The sequence below is a fragment of the Athene noctua genome, chromosome 16, assembly GCF_965140245.1.
Source record: "Athene noctua chromosome 16, bAthNoc1.hap1.1, whole genome shotgun sequence".
In the NCBI taxonomy this organism is placed as follows: Eukaryota; Metazoa; Chordata; class Aves; order Strigiformes; family Strigidae; genus Athene; species Athene noctua.
The window spans coordinates 6,917,690-6,932,981 of NC_134052.1; the positions used below are offsets into that span (position 1 = coordinate 6,917,690).

Sequence of the window (15,292 nt, forward strand, 5' to 3'; positions counted from 1 at the left end):
TATGGGTTGAAGTTTTGAATGGGACTGTAAGCTTGAGGGCACAGTAGCTGCCTAACACTTCAAGGATCAAAATACTTCCCCAAACAAGAAAAAAACCTGACACCACATGTACACTGACATAACTTTCATCACATTTCCAAGAGTATCCTTTGCTCTATCATTTCCTTATAGATAGCAAATATGAATAAGGTATTGCAGAGCAAAAGAAAACAGGTATTTTAAACTACCCATTACTGATTGCTGATGTTCCTGTAATTTCATGTTCAGATCCTTTCTATGCCATAATCTTAACAGGTTTCATAGTCTTTTGTAAAGGAAGCAGTCTCACCGGGTAGGCTGGGTGCATTCTGAAAAACCTGGGACTTAAAATGCCAACACTGAAAGTGGTAACAATCTGTACCTCAGATCATGTCATGCAAACTCCTTAAAAATGTTTATTTGTGTTCAGCTGTAGCAGAGCAGAAGAGCCACATGGGACCCTGTTCCTGAAGGCTGAAAAATCAAATAATTTTCAGGCAGACAGCAGGTATAGTAAACCGGAGCAAAGTAAAGGGCTGGGGTGGGTGGGTGTATAACCTTCCACCAGCTTGGGACAGTGAGACCAAAGCAGTTAGGACTAAGGCAACACCTGCGGATCAGAGCCACGGCCTTGTGCCAAGCTACCGCAGCCTCTGCGCTGCCTCCTTAGTCTGTCCAGATAAGCACAATGCACACTTGCTAAAAAACCCATCAGAAATGGCAAAAAGCCTCCCCCATCCATCTGGCAAAGCTGCAATCAAGGAAAGAAACCAGATTCTGTTTTTTCCTCAGGAGCAGCTGTTGATTTGGGGCTGTTTGGGTTTTTTCCTCCCAACAGTGCAAGGCAGACCAAATATTTTGTCTTCTATAACAGAAATTAGATTTAAGTTAATGGCAAAGGCACACACTGCAAACTGTTTATAAAACATTTTACAGCACTTTAAAGGTGCTTTCCAGGCTACTGCAGACTCACAGCATGTTCACTGTTTGCATTTTCATTAATTTCACAGAAAAATGAATGAAAACTTTGAATGAGACAGGTTACCTATTTGGGCCAGAAATTTCTCAAGAGACAGGAGAAAAATCTGACCTAATTTATCCTTGCATTATTATTATGAAATTAAGGGCAGTAATTCACTTGTTACATGCTTTTTAGAAAGGATAGAGTTTCAAATGCCAATTTACTGTGAGTATGCAGAGGGATTTATTGCTGTAAGAGCACCACAAGTACTGACAGTCCCCTGAAGTTATTTATAATAAAACACTGCAGTTTGAGAGAAATTACTTCATACATTGTGCTATGGCCTGTCATCCCAAGAAGTGGGTTCTGAGGACCAAAGCAACACTTCCCGCTTTTCCTAGGAGTGTTGAATGGTGCTGCATTACCTTTTCCTTCTCTTCTGGTGTTTCTCTGGCAGGTAAGGATCTTCACTTACTGTAGTTGTTCTTAAGGAATATACTGCAGGCTTCATCAGAGCCAAGGTTTTAAAAGTTTTAATTAGCTTCAGCATGACTAAAGCTTTGTAGCTAATAATACTGAACAAACTGTGCAAAAATTTATCGTAATAGTGCACAGTATCTTTTCTCTTCTACTTTTCACCGTAAGGTTTCTAAGGATTCTAAAGGATTCTAAGTAAGAAGATATATAGTTTAACAGGCCAAATTTGATAACAAACATACCATTTATTTCAACATGTAAAATGTGAGTAGAACAAACCATGGAGATTCTTTACCTTTTTCTGAGTTTCAGCTATGAAAGAGCAATAGCAAATTCAGTTGTGAATACCTCTTATCCCAGAACAGGGAACTTGTCAAACACTTAAAATAAGAGGTAACAAAAGCAGCAACACGCTTACTGGAAAACTTGTAGCCACACAAAGGTTGTTCAGAAATGAAGATGGATTCATGACCTCTGCTGTCACTGGGAATAGGGAGTCAAAGCATTCTGCCAGCTGGCAGGGATCAGAAACAGCCTTCGCGGGCACCACGGCTTTCCCCATCACCTCTAGGCCTACAAGCACTGCCTCAGAGAGGAATTTAATGGAGCTGCTTCTGCTGCTCCTGTTTCTAAGACCACCTTGTGCTCAGCATGTCATGTTTCAGTTCTGCCTACGTGTTGGCCTGGCCTAAAGCTCAGGTACATTCCCTAGCTCAGTGTGCCTTGCTGCGCAGTGTACATGTATATACACATCCTTGGAGCCTGTACAGAGGGAACGGCCACACTGCACCCACATAACACTCCTTTTGCAAAAGCCTGACTCTGAGTTTTGCAGGGACGGATCCACACCACCCACCTGCTTTTCTCTACATCATTTTCAGGTGAAAGACTGAACAAAATACTTCTTCCCCACCAGCACCCCCACCATGCCCCTGCCTGCCCTGAGCCTTATCTTATCCTTGGGGTCTTTGCACCCATCTCCCATCAGCTGCCTCTTCTGGTAAGTCATGGAGTGCAACACAAAGTAAATGTAGCTCTTAACAGCAAAAAAAGCCAGAGATGACACACACCGGAAGACGGTATCTTCTTGGGTCTGTGTCTTCAAACTTCTAGTCATTCTGTTAAACCAGAACCTGGACCTGTTCCATTTCTGAAAACTTCTTTGACAGAAATTACATTTTGCCCTTGTCCAGCTTTGACAAGTTCAGAAGCAACAACAGAATACAGAATTTTGTCAAATAGCCAGAAAACTGCAAAGAATATAATTGCAAAAATACACGTTATCGTTGGGATGGAAGGGCACATTGCAACTGCACTATTACCCGTTTCCTGTACCGATTTTTTTCGTGCAGTTCTCCCGTGTGACCACCCGAGGGCAGCTGGGCTCCACAACAAACCCCACAAAGCAGGAATATGCCAGAAACCTCATGCCTCCCCCAGACAGCGGCCTGACAAAAATCTTGGTTTGTGAGGTCCTTTTCAAAATTCTGGAGTCACAGCCGTCTTACCTGATAAGCGTTAGGTAAAGAAACCCAAATTCTTAGCATTTAGCCATTTTCCTATGAGGCATACAACTGGAGAGATAAGGCAAGCGTAGCAGGGCTCACCCTGGGCATCGGGCAAGTACTCGAGTAGTATATTGTATAGAAATGGTTTTTTAAAAAGAAAAATAGAGATCTCGTTGTTTCTAAAATGCCTTCAATTAAGGTGTGGTTATACAATCGTTTTAAAAAGTAGCCTCTGATTCACAAAGGAAGGCTAACTCTCGGAGGATCAGTCCCGTGGTTCTACCTCTGTGTAAGGGGCGGGATGCAGCATTCAGCCGGCTGCAGACGAGCCTCGACAGCGCGTGGATAGAACCTGCGGCTGCCCCCCGAGCTGACAGAGCTGCACTGAGGAGGATGAAAAACGTAGGAGCCCACAGCTCCGGAGGACAGCACCCCTCATGGCTGCTCTGTGTTCCTCTGCAATTTAACCACGTCCGTGACTTAAGCCCTGAAAGGCTCATTTGGCAAGCACCAGCACGAGAAGGTGACAGCACAGCTGACGGCAAACCTTTAACCCTGCATTCGCAGCCAGCCCACAAAGCGCCAGTTTGACTGTGACGGCCTCTCTGCAGCCAGAACCACCGGCCGGGCTGGGGCTACTGCAGCACTCGGGCTGTGCTGGTCCTCGCAGCCCTGCGCCAACATCAGGCTCCTGCGATGAAACCTTGCTATGGCAACTCCGTCCAGATGATACCACCTGGGGGGCTAAAACAAAACCTACCCACCTGAAGTGACACTGCAACTCGGAAAACACTGCCACAGCTTGGTAAAGCTCTGGAATCAACTCGCCCTGATAAGGAACACCAGCGTCAATCTCCTAACTGAAGGCCCAAGTGATAATGGGAGATAATAATAATAATGCAGAGATTTCAAAGTTCAAACTCCAAGTTAATTTTGTCCCCAAAGCAGAGGAATCAGCAGTAATATGCCCACATGTCTTTCAGTAGGTTGTAAGAGAGGATGGCAAATCCAAGGGACACCCAGTGCCTGTAGCTGAAAGGTGAAAACAAGTTTTCACAAGATGGTGTACAGCCAAAGAGGCTTTTCATTACTTACAGGGTACTACCCCCAGCCCCCATCAGCACAACAGCTGATCACTGGCAGTTGGACAACAAAAGGACAGCCATCCAGACCCTGACTTCAGTCCCAGACTGAGTCAGGTACCGCAACCGATGAACCATCAGAAAGAGGTAAAAATTCCACACCCAGCACAGTATTTTTTCCCAAATTTGGTCCTGAAATAAACAAGGGAAACACTCCACAGGATGGAGGGATATTCCTGACACGGGCGTCAGGCCTAGTCGTGGCATTCGATCATATATTAAATAAAGTTGCAGCCTGTCTTTTAAGTTCATATCACATCAGTGTCATCTCCTTTCATAATGTCCAAGCCAGAGATGTGTTCTTCCTTCACCTTACATACCACAAAACAATCTTCAGAAAAACAATGAACTTCATACCACAACTATAATGTGGAAAAAATAGTCACCAGAACATCCAAGATGGTATCTTGGGTCTTGACCTGATAACTCTCATGGGGAGTTACTGTTTTATATTTATATAAACCTTTACTAGTATTTGGTCACCTGTTATTTCACATGAGGAAAGAAAACAACTCTTTTACAGGAAAAAAATGCCCATTAAAAGGAAAAAACCACAGGTTGAAACAGGCTTTAGAAAGCAGTGTTGTTTCCTATAATGATTTTTTACTTGTTCATCTCTTTCCTTTTTTCTCCCAACACAAGAGCTTGTTTCAGTGATACCAGCATTCACATAACATGGGGAAGGCCAAAACATCATTTCAAGCTTTCAAGATTTGTGCTTTTCTTTGAACAGCAGCACTGGGAACATTAACTTCAGTTGTTTTACAAATGCAGGAGTAGGAACTTTTAAGACAATATTCATATAAGATTTTACGGTGAGCTATTTCATTAACTCCCTGTTTCTTCTAACAGATAATTACGACACACACAGCAGTCTTGCCCAATTCAGGCCCTCTTTGAGGGCTACAACTGTACTGGTCATCCCCATTTCTAATCCACAAATACACCAAGACTGCGCATATTGGTCAGCCCCCATCCAACCAATGCATAAATGTTACCCAGCAGGCCACGGACCTCCGCTGCTGGGAAAACTGAGAGAAAATGGTTGCTGCTGTTTTATACATAAATGGCTTATTGCCAGACTGCCAATGCTGCTTTGTTCTTTCTCAAATTTGACAGGCCTGGATTCAAATGTCCCATCAAAGATCTGAGACAGAAGATCCCAATACAAGTGAAATTATCTATGATCTGGAGACTGTGCAGAAATGAACATTCATCCAGATTGAAATGAAACTGGAAATCCAGGAACACAGAACATTCTTCTAAAACAGTTTAATAAAAAAATTGTGAAGTTTCTTGAAAAATTGGAGAAACCCAAAGCATATCGTGTGTGTCACCTGTCTTAGTCACAAAGAAACACAATTGTCAAAAAAGATATTTAAGTTTAATACAAATTTTATACAAAGAAAATGTGAAAAAATACTTCCATATGCTAAAAGCAATTATGCTTCACAAATAAGGCCAGCTAGGCTATTTTTGACACAACTGCAATTCACGAATATTCTGTTCTCGCTTTTTTTCTTCTAATACTTTTTTCCCTCTAATACGGGTACTAGCTGGAGACTGTACAAACCGCATTCTTTTATAAACAATGGGAGAAATCAACATGACTAAAATGTACAACAGAATGTACTGGAATGATATCATACAATTAATTTTCTCATATACATACATCACCTTTGCTTTGTTCAATGCTTTCGTTTTACACAACATACAAAATGGTACTACAGTATAAGTGTAACAGACAGCATTTTCATGGGTTACTTTCTCTCATACTGTACTGTTTCATGCTTACATAAAAACATAAATTCCATCATATAAATAATACATGCTCTGGCCCAGCATCAAAAGTCCTTTGCCCATGTTTCCAATCCATGTTTTTCTCCACACCTAGTTCTTGTTCAAAGTCCTTTTGGAGGATTTTTTTAAAAAAGAAAACGGAAGAAGCACCGGAACAAACTTTACTTTTCTCAAAACTTTGTTATCAGTGATCAGAAATCATGCTACAACCAGCTGGTATTACACTTTCCAACTTTTCTGATATTAGACTGAATGAAATTTTAACTTAATTTTAATCTGTAAACAACATAAATTTTAACAGTCTGGTCATTGTGAAAACAATGTAAATCTTTACGTACTTCAGGCTCACAGATTGGAAATGTTGTAATTTGCCTAATACAATTAACTGAAAAAAGACAGCCTTCATCACTTGGTTGCTCAAGGAAATTCTACAAGAGTTTCAAAGTGCAGAAATTTTTTTCAATCCAAATGCAAATCAAGTCGTTCAGATTCTCATGATTACATTGTTTGATGCGTAACTGCAGTTTCCCAAGACCAGTTTTCAGTGTTAGCTTGTATAAGGCTGTTTTAAACCTTCCTTTTCCAACTTCAAACGCTCTTTATAAGTTAAAGTCAATACAAATATAAAAAGGAGATGGTACTCTAACTTTAATGACATCCACAAATTGTACATTATTTACAAAAGAAGCATAGATTTAATATGGATCTTACCTGTCCTCAGCTTTTCTAAGCCAGCGCTAATGCTTTACATTAATGTAGTGTAGTTAATGCTTTGTACACATATACAAAGCTAAAGTCTGAACCTTTGAGGTTAATCCAAAGAACTGTGTTTATTTTTCACATTTCTATTAGATTTATTTATTCCAACAATTGTATGGACTTCTTGTTAGCAGTTAGACTCTTCGTACTTGGACTGGCATTGTGGTCTGAACATACTGAACTCCAGTTCTCATTGCCACTGTCCCAGCAGAAGGACTTACCACTACAGGAATGGTCTGTGGATTAAAACCAAGAGAAACATATTGTTATGTTAAAGGTCACATAAACATGACCACAGAAATAGAGATTTATTTTCCAGGGAAAATCCAGAACAAGTTCCAATTTTGTGCAAGAATTAATACCTTTATTACCGCAATATTACCTCATTCCAGGGTAGAAGGTAGTGTATTACTTTTCTATAGCCAAGAGCTTTTCTGTATTGTTATTACTACTACATAATTACAGGGACAGGTGGTCCTATAGGTACTGTACACACTCTGTCTGTGCTTGGAGAGTTAGGTTTTCATAGTTACATCCAGTTATGTATTTTCCCCAAACTAACACATGGGAAGAGTAAATAGGGCTAAGAAAATCCTTTGTCATTTGAAAAAGTTTTGACAAAACAAACTGGAGTACAAAAATACCCTTGCTTATAAGTATATTCTTGTTACACATTACTTAAATCTTTTTCCCCAAAAGGAACTCCCCCATGCATTCAGTCTACACAGAAGAGAACAAAGAACATCCATTTGAACAAAAAAAGTACTTAAGTTAACTTTTGCACAAATCAATAACAAAAACATCAGCATTACTGGGAACTGTCTTATACACCCTGTAAAAATATTAATATAGAATAAACTTTTCACTTCCATCATACAGATCGTGATTTATAAATCTCGACAAATGAAGTTTCAGGACATCTCTATAGGTGGGAATTGATTCTACAGATGCAGAGACAAAGGCACAAGAATGTTAAACAATCTGGTCAAGGTCACATCACTCTGGAAGATCTGGAAAAGGATTTATTGAATCTTAAGTCTGTATCTTAACCTTCCTCCAAAAATGTGAGAAAGTCTAGAAATGTCTATACCATACAAACTGCAAGTATGTTTTGATACAATTCCAGTGATGCACAACTGCTGATCAAACAAATGCATCCATTTCAGTTCACAATATTTTGTGGAAGAAACAGGAAGTGAGATTTTGAGGACTCTGAAAGGGATGCACAGATCTTCCCCCTGATGGCAGTGTGACATTCCAAAGAGAACACGGAAGAAATACAAGTTCACTGCAGCCCAATGTTTCCCCACGCTGTTTTAAGAAACCACATTAGTGTCTTAATGGTATTCAACAGAGATTGTGAGTATCCCTACTGAGATGGATTACAGCCTAGAGTCTTTATTGGCTCCTTTGTGACAAAGTCTGTGCCTTCCAGAAGCCTACTCTTTCCATTCCCTGGAATGCAAAGACGATGAATTCGTATTTGTACATTATTTTAACCGCAGAAAGAATAAAAACCAAACATGAACCAATCTGCTAAATAAATTCAAGATTACTGCCATTTTGTAATGATTTCAGATGTGTAGAGGGTTCATTGGAAATGGTACCCAGAAGATACACTGGAAGTTGTTCAGAGGAAGAAATTCCTAGTCGGACACAAAGTGCAAACTGAGCCCTAAAGAAGCCATTATGTAAGTCACTGTTAGTACTACAGGTGGGGAAATTAAGGTTGCCACAGTCGCCTTTCAAATATACACACTTACACAAATGGAAAAAAGAAAAAAGTTTCAGTTCTTACAGCGATCGGGATATGGAATGTGCGAGACTCCTTAAATGTGTTAAGATCATTCCCTGAGAGGTAAATTTTCCACCTCTGCCAGTTTTACACATATGTACATTTTGCATACACATTAAACATGCACTAAGGTTTAAAATTATTTAAATTGCACGTGCAGTCATTAGAATACAGAGGTGTCTGTAGCTGTGCAAGACTAATGCAAATGTGTACAAAGTTTTAAACATGCACAAATAAAGGTTGAAACCTTTCAGACGTTCCAATTATGCTTTACATAACTCAATACACTCCGTATTACAGAAAACCAATGAAGGTAACTGCCATTTTTATGAGTATTACACAAAACCACCTTGTGATCTTACAACCTCTCAGCTATTCACAAAAGAGCCTAACGTCTTTGATTTTTGATTTGATTTTGCTATTTGATTATAAAACCTTATTGTTATGGTAATTCAGTCCAAGCAACTTAGGGCCAATGCTGCAAAGGTGCACAGTGCTCTCAGTTGAGACAAAATGAGTTAAAACGCTGCTAGGAATGTGAAAAGTCATGATCCCCACGAAGAGCAGTAACATTTGTGTGGAATATAATGGCTATGAAATACTGTCTGTATGTGTGCGTGTGGTCACTGACACACACACAGGTGTGTATCCTGCAGCTAGGGCGGGGCGTCTGCACACACCTGCGTGTGTGTACACAGCGAGAGAGAAAGACAGAGCAACTTCTATAGCAAATTAGGCCTCACAAGCACAGTGACATTAAGGTACACTGTTCCATTAGTACATAGTTACTATTATAAATTTTCTAACTTCAGCCAGAAAATTAACCAAAGTTATCCAGACACGAGCTTCTCTGTCACCCCCCCACTGAGACAGAGCATGCCGTTCCGCTGCCAGTGCAGTATCAGCATATTTCCTTTTGGTAAGGAGAACGTCAGCAGAGATGCCATGCTGACTCTGAAGTAAGCACTGCAGAACGTGACCAGTTGATATAGTGGGATATTGTGATGCATAAAATACAGGGAAAAAAAAAAAAAATCTAACTCACTTCTGTCCCATCTCCTGTGACTGACACTAGGGAATTCAAGTGTCCTTGGTTAAGTCTTCAATGGAAAAACCCAGGTCTGACTCCAATTCTATTCCTCATAATTTCATAACGCTAATGTGCAAGACTGCATGGGATATACACTACTGATGAATGCATATTTTCTTTCATAGTTACTGAGATGTCACAGGAATATCAAGCATAGCTCAGAATTAATTAAAACTCTTTAGGATACCATAGACAAAAGATATTTAAAAGATATTTAAAATTAATTCTATATATTTACATTGATCTTGTGGTCAAGTATATACATGAAACAGACAAATAACTAACAATCATGTAAAATGGAAGTCTGACTGTCCTCAGTGCCTTTGTTATACTTAATGACAATTTCTGAATCCTTGTAATAATGAATGACGAAATGAAAGGGTGGAATGTTGCACAGCAAAATAAGTCATTTTGCACTGCAAGTTGAGACTATACCAGTGAATTCATATCTTGATAGAACAGCAGACGGAGACAACCCCCCAGAAATAACTGAGCAATTTTAATGCCAGGAACAGTACTACTGCAGACTTTAAATGATGATATTGTACTTACAATTGTGGGTTGAGTAGTTGGAATATAGGTGGTGGTCTGCGGTACCTGGACCAGTTTTATAGGCTGGTTGCTTGTCACACCTGTTGCTATCTGCAGAGACAGCACAGGCAACCTCAGTAGAAGTCTCAGCTTTTACATAAATTCCACCTAGTTGTTATTATTATTATAATATGAAATTTATGTTGGATGTTTTGTTTGTGTTAAAAATTTGCATCTTAATGAATTCACAGGTTACTTTTTTGTTAATAAAACAAAATTCAAATTATGAACATGATCAATGTATACAGCATGATGTTTCAGGTAGAACATCTATGTGAAAGCAATTCCAGGTTTGTATAACTGGAATATTCCCTGGCAAAAGTTTTAGGTAACTGATTTTCTCCCATCCCCTCTTTCCCCAGTAATATAAAGGTTGTGCTGCCACAAACAATGCGCATGAACACTGAATGAGCCAGAGTTTAACTAACTTCACCAAAGCATTCATGTGGAACAGCACATCCTTTTTCCCTCTTCAAATCTGTTTCCCAAGTTACTCCCTTAGATGACATGTCAAGCCCAGAGGTCTAACACCAGACAGTAGCAAAAGTGTCAAGAAATGAACACAGCTCTCTAGTTTACTATGCTTCCCAATTCTATAGAACTATCTCAATGAGACATCATGCTGGAATCACAATACTACAAAATTAGTTTGCTTTAATATCTTAAAATACAACAAGGCTCCTACTGATGTGGGGGATCATGTGTTAAGGGTTTGAAGGATCAGCCCCCCCATAAAATTTTTCATTTAATAAATCTTGCAAGGGCAGAAGAAAAACGATGCTGAAATTGCTAATAGTCAAGCCCTACCTATAAAGCAGAATCTTCTCTATAAACATTTTCTATATATGCAATGTTAAGTCCCTTTTATTAGAGCATTTGCTCATCCTTGCCTACTGAATACTATCAGAGTAGATGCTATGGAGGATTTCGTAACTGCACACTGCTCCGTTAACTGTAGATCCAGGTGAATTGTTGTATCAGTGTTATGGAACATTGTGGTACCCTAGTGGCAGTCTGTTGTGATAAAGTAAGTTGATCTGAATGCAGGTCTTGAGCTTGGCCTCTGAACCCCCAGGCAAGAAGGGCTTGGAAGTGCTGCAGTCAGTATTGCTTATCAGAAGGCAACTTGTATCGAAAGATCCAGACCAGAAGCTACACTGACGGGTCCTGGAGAGAGAGAGAGAAAGAGGTCCAGTCCCCTTTGGCTGGAAGGATGAGTCAAGCCAACACAAGGTTTTATTGGGAATGAGTGAAGGGGAAAGGGTTTATCCCAGAGGACAGAAGGAGATTTTTTTTGCCAAGATGAAGAAAAAAAACCACAACTCCCTATCTCACTCCCCAAATCACACTCTTTGAAATATGCAAATGGTCATAAATTCCTGGCTAATCCAGGGAGGCCTTTAGGGGTAGGTTTCACAGACATCTTACATATGATTTTTGTTTAGAGTGACCGCAATGATACTCACTGTAACACTCTCTTTGCTTTTATCAGTTGAACCTTCCTTTTCCTTAGGGGTGCTGGCTGTTTCTGTGGGTGTAGGCTGCACACTTGAACTGGGCTGGGATGATTTATTTAATGTTTCTGTGCTGATTTCTGTATCTGTTTCTTGCTGTGTTGCAGTAGCTAAAATAAAGGAAAAAAAAGAAAGTAGCCACTACTCATGTGTATCAGTCCACGGCCGCTCTTCAGAGGCACATCTGCACCCATGCAAATACAGAATGTTCGGTCATGGTGTATTCCACCCACCTGAACCCCTCAGCGTGAAACAGACAACCCAGAGCAAGATTACCTGACTGTGTGCAAGATTTCATATGCTCAGGCCAGTGAGCTTGTTGGCAGGGATAGTCACAGTAGCTAGTATTCCAACAACAATAAAAAATGGCCTCTTTCTTGCAGTTAGCACACCACTGCTTCTTTTTAGTTTCATCCACTGCTTGCTGCTTTTCCAATTCCAGCTGCTTCTTCACCTCAGCAATCAAACGATCTCGTTCCTGTTCTAGACTCTGACGCATTTCAGCCATTGTCAGTTCTACTCAAAATGCAAAGAAAGATGAGTTTTGCATTTTCTGTCCCCCAAGAGCAAAGTGCAAAAGAGTAATTTCATGAGTTTAAGGACAACATGAAATTAAAACTAACAATCAACTATTGCCTGAGTTTGGGCATCTATGTTTCATACCTACTCAACAAATTAAAGTCTTCCATCTTCTTTTCTTATTCTGGCACCATGATTTTTACCCTTAACCGTTACAATTTGTTTAACACTTCAGTCCTAGGTGTCCCACAAAGGATCAGAATCCATGTGTACTAGGTGCAGCATAAACACAAAAAGGGGGTATGCAGCTGCTGCTAACATACTTTGTCTTTACAAGCCCAAATTTTTGTTCTGCTCCAATATTCAGAAAATACACAGAACCGCATCTCTTCTTATCTAATAAATAAGTAACAGCAAATCAATTTTTCATTGTGTCTTGGTTTCTTTACAAAGAAAAATGTGCAGGTTCCAAGAGGGACACTGACAAAGTTGTAAAAGCTCCTCACTATGCGAATAAAGCTGTGAATTTGAGCTTTAGTTCGGGATTGCCCTGAAAGCCACCCACTATTAATGCAGTTACAAATTGATACCTCAGTCACCATGAGTGACTGAGTGAAAGAGCTTGGCAAAATCTTCAGGAAAGCGGGCAAACACAAATAAAAGCATTCCAATTCCAGCCACCTGACTCAGGATGAATCTCTGAGTCGTGAAAAACTCTGAAGTTGACGTACTTTCAAAACACCATTAAAGGTGTTTATTTAAATCAGTAGCTTAAGACTGGTGACAAAGGGTTTGAAGGATTTTTCTTTTAATTCTGAGCACACCTAGACATTCAGTTCTGTGAGTTGCAGACAAGTTGTTGCCATACGCAAATAATTCTGAAGAATGTTATAACTAGACTGCAGCAGTTGAAAAACTGGTCTGCCTTGATTTGAAAGAGCAAAATGTGACTAATAAACCAACAACACGAGTCTTAATATGAGGTTATTCAGCCCTTAATTTGCTTCGGTTCCAGATGAGGTCTGCAGAAAGAGTCAAGAAGTGGACAAGGACACTCTGTTACACAGTCCTAGGGTTGTCTGGACTGCATATAGCTTAAAGGAGACTTGATCACGCAATTGCAACTTCTTCCCACAGTCAGTGCATTAAAAAAGATAATTTAAGAGGGATCTCATTTTAATCATGGTTTCATTTCCTGCCCATAGGTTTGAGTGAATGTAGAGATGAAAATCTCCCTCCTCGGAGAAGTATTCTTTTATCTGTTTAAGGTAGTATTTTGACTCTGTTTCACTGCCAGTCTGGTGCCAAGATTGTCAAGGTTGTCTGTTTACTTTAAATAAACAAATAAATAAACAAGTATATACACCAACAGCTGATCTGAACCAAAATGTCAGCTACAATCTACAAAGATACCAGAGGAAGCAGGTTCTCCCAGTGGCTATATTAAAGAGAATCTGGTTCATAAGAACTAGTATGAAATAATCAGCATAAAATATCTCATGAAGTGGAATTATCTAATGATGCATAAAATAGTTATTCTGTCCTATCAGAAGTCCTCTTTAGCCTAAATTTGTCTCAGAAGGCTGAACAGCTCCTGTTTAATATGCACAGATAAAGTAACTTTGTGCATGCTCAGAAGGTGTCTGCTGACATCAGCACAGCACATTATAGAAGGTTTTCCATCCCTCGCTCAGACAATTTGTAGTATCATATGATGAAGGTAATACATACTACAAGCACTTGGATTTTCTATTTAGGATGAAACTGGACACATTATTTTGGACTGCCATATTCATACCTAGATTATGCTTCATTTCTGAGAGTTCCTGTTGATGTAACCATTGAAGTTTTTCTATCTCAATCCTCAAACGACGAATCTAAATTTTAAAAAAATTTAATAGTCAGTAATAATAAACAGGGTGCAGTGTAGAATACATAACTACAATACAGAAAAACATGCCCAAAGCAAAGAGCCTGATCATCACCTACATCAAGGTTCCTTCATATTAACATAAGGACAAGACCATAGTAAACGCCAAACCAAAGTCTGAATTATTAAATTTGCTCTTGCTTCCTCTGAAATTAGCTGAGTCTCAAATTCCTCTGATTGGAATCAAAAACCTATTCCTCAGTTTTGTTTGTATTTATTAGTATGACATTTCATTTATTTTTTTTAAGTAGATGGAGTCTTAAGAAAGCAAATTATTCATTCATTGTGGATTGGGACTGCAAATACTCTTGATCAAAATTGTGACTTCCTTATTTTGGTTAAAAGAAGCAAACCACTCTGAGCTTTATTTGTTCACATTCATAATTAGCTTACACGGTTTAATCTGCTTTTTCCAAGCTTAAAGAAAACACTTAAAAGATACTAAGATACTTAAAAGATACCTTTGAAGACAATTAAAAGCCATGTATAACATTTCATAAAAAATGCAAAGCCTGTTAAAGTGTTTTTTTAAAGTATTAAAAAATTTGGTCATAATCACATAACTGGAATAAGCTACTGCACTGGAAGTAAATTAAATCTTCATCTGGTGAACAAATACATGGTTTAAAAAAATGATACTTTCAAAAAACCTACTCCATTTCTGATTTTAAACAAGGTGACATAAAACTAAATCCTCAAAAGAAGCTTTAAGGATCTGGGCTAGAGCCCATGTGATATTTTTTTGATGTTTTTCTCCACCACCCTAATCATTACTTCTGAAACAGCAAAGAAATTAGGATCTCTAGACAGTCTCAATACATAATACTTTGTATGTATAGTTATATGGTAATTTTAAATATAAAAATACCTTTTGCAACTTTCAAAGTTAACATACAAGCAGTATTATTTTTTTCATCTTACACTAACCTCAGCTATTGTACTTCCAGTAGTATTTTTTGAAAGATCATTATATATTTCGGTCATTGTTCCTTTGATGGCATCCATCATCTGAAAGACAAAATAAATTTAAAAAAATTTTTTTTAAATGGATACTGACACTTTCACTTCCTTTCAGTCACTCTAATGTGAATGTATATTACTATCAACAATGCCCCGTATCTCTGTTTATCTGGGTTTACTTTTAGAGGACTATTTAGAAGGCAGAACACAGCACTTTTGATCAGGACT

General features: G+C 39.0%; 1 protein-coding gene across 8 annotated transcripts in view; it reads right to left on the minus strand.

Moving 5' to 3' along the window:
• Positions 1-5,365: 5,365 nt before the first annotated feature.
• ZMYND8 (zinc finger MYND-type containing 8) overlaps positions 5,366-15,292 on the minus strand; it is a 59,763-nt gene continuing 49,836 nt past the window's right edge. For 3 of the 8 annotated variants that reach the window (XM_074920550.1, XM_074920548.1, XM_074920546.1), the window contains 5 exons: positions 15,032-15,112; positions 13,973-14,051; positions 11,932-12,171; positions 11,608-11,765; positions 6,784-10,192 (listed from right to left, as the gene is read on the minus strand). In XM_074920550.1, the coding sequence (XP_074776651.1) occupies positions 9,980-10,192; positions 11,608-11,765; positions 11,932-12,171; positions 13,973-14,051; positions 15,032-15,112 (771 nt within the window). In that variant the 3' untranslated portion in view covers positions 6,784-9,979. The other 5 variants (XM_074920547.1, XR_012634656.1, XR_012634655.1 and 2 more) reach the window with 5 other exon arrangements.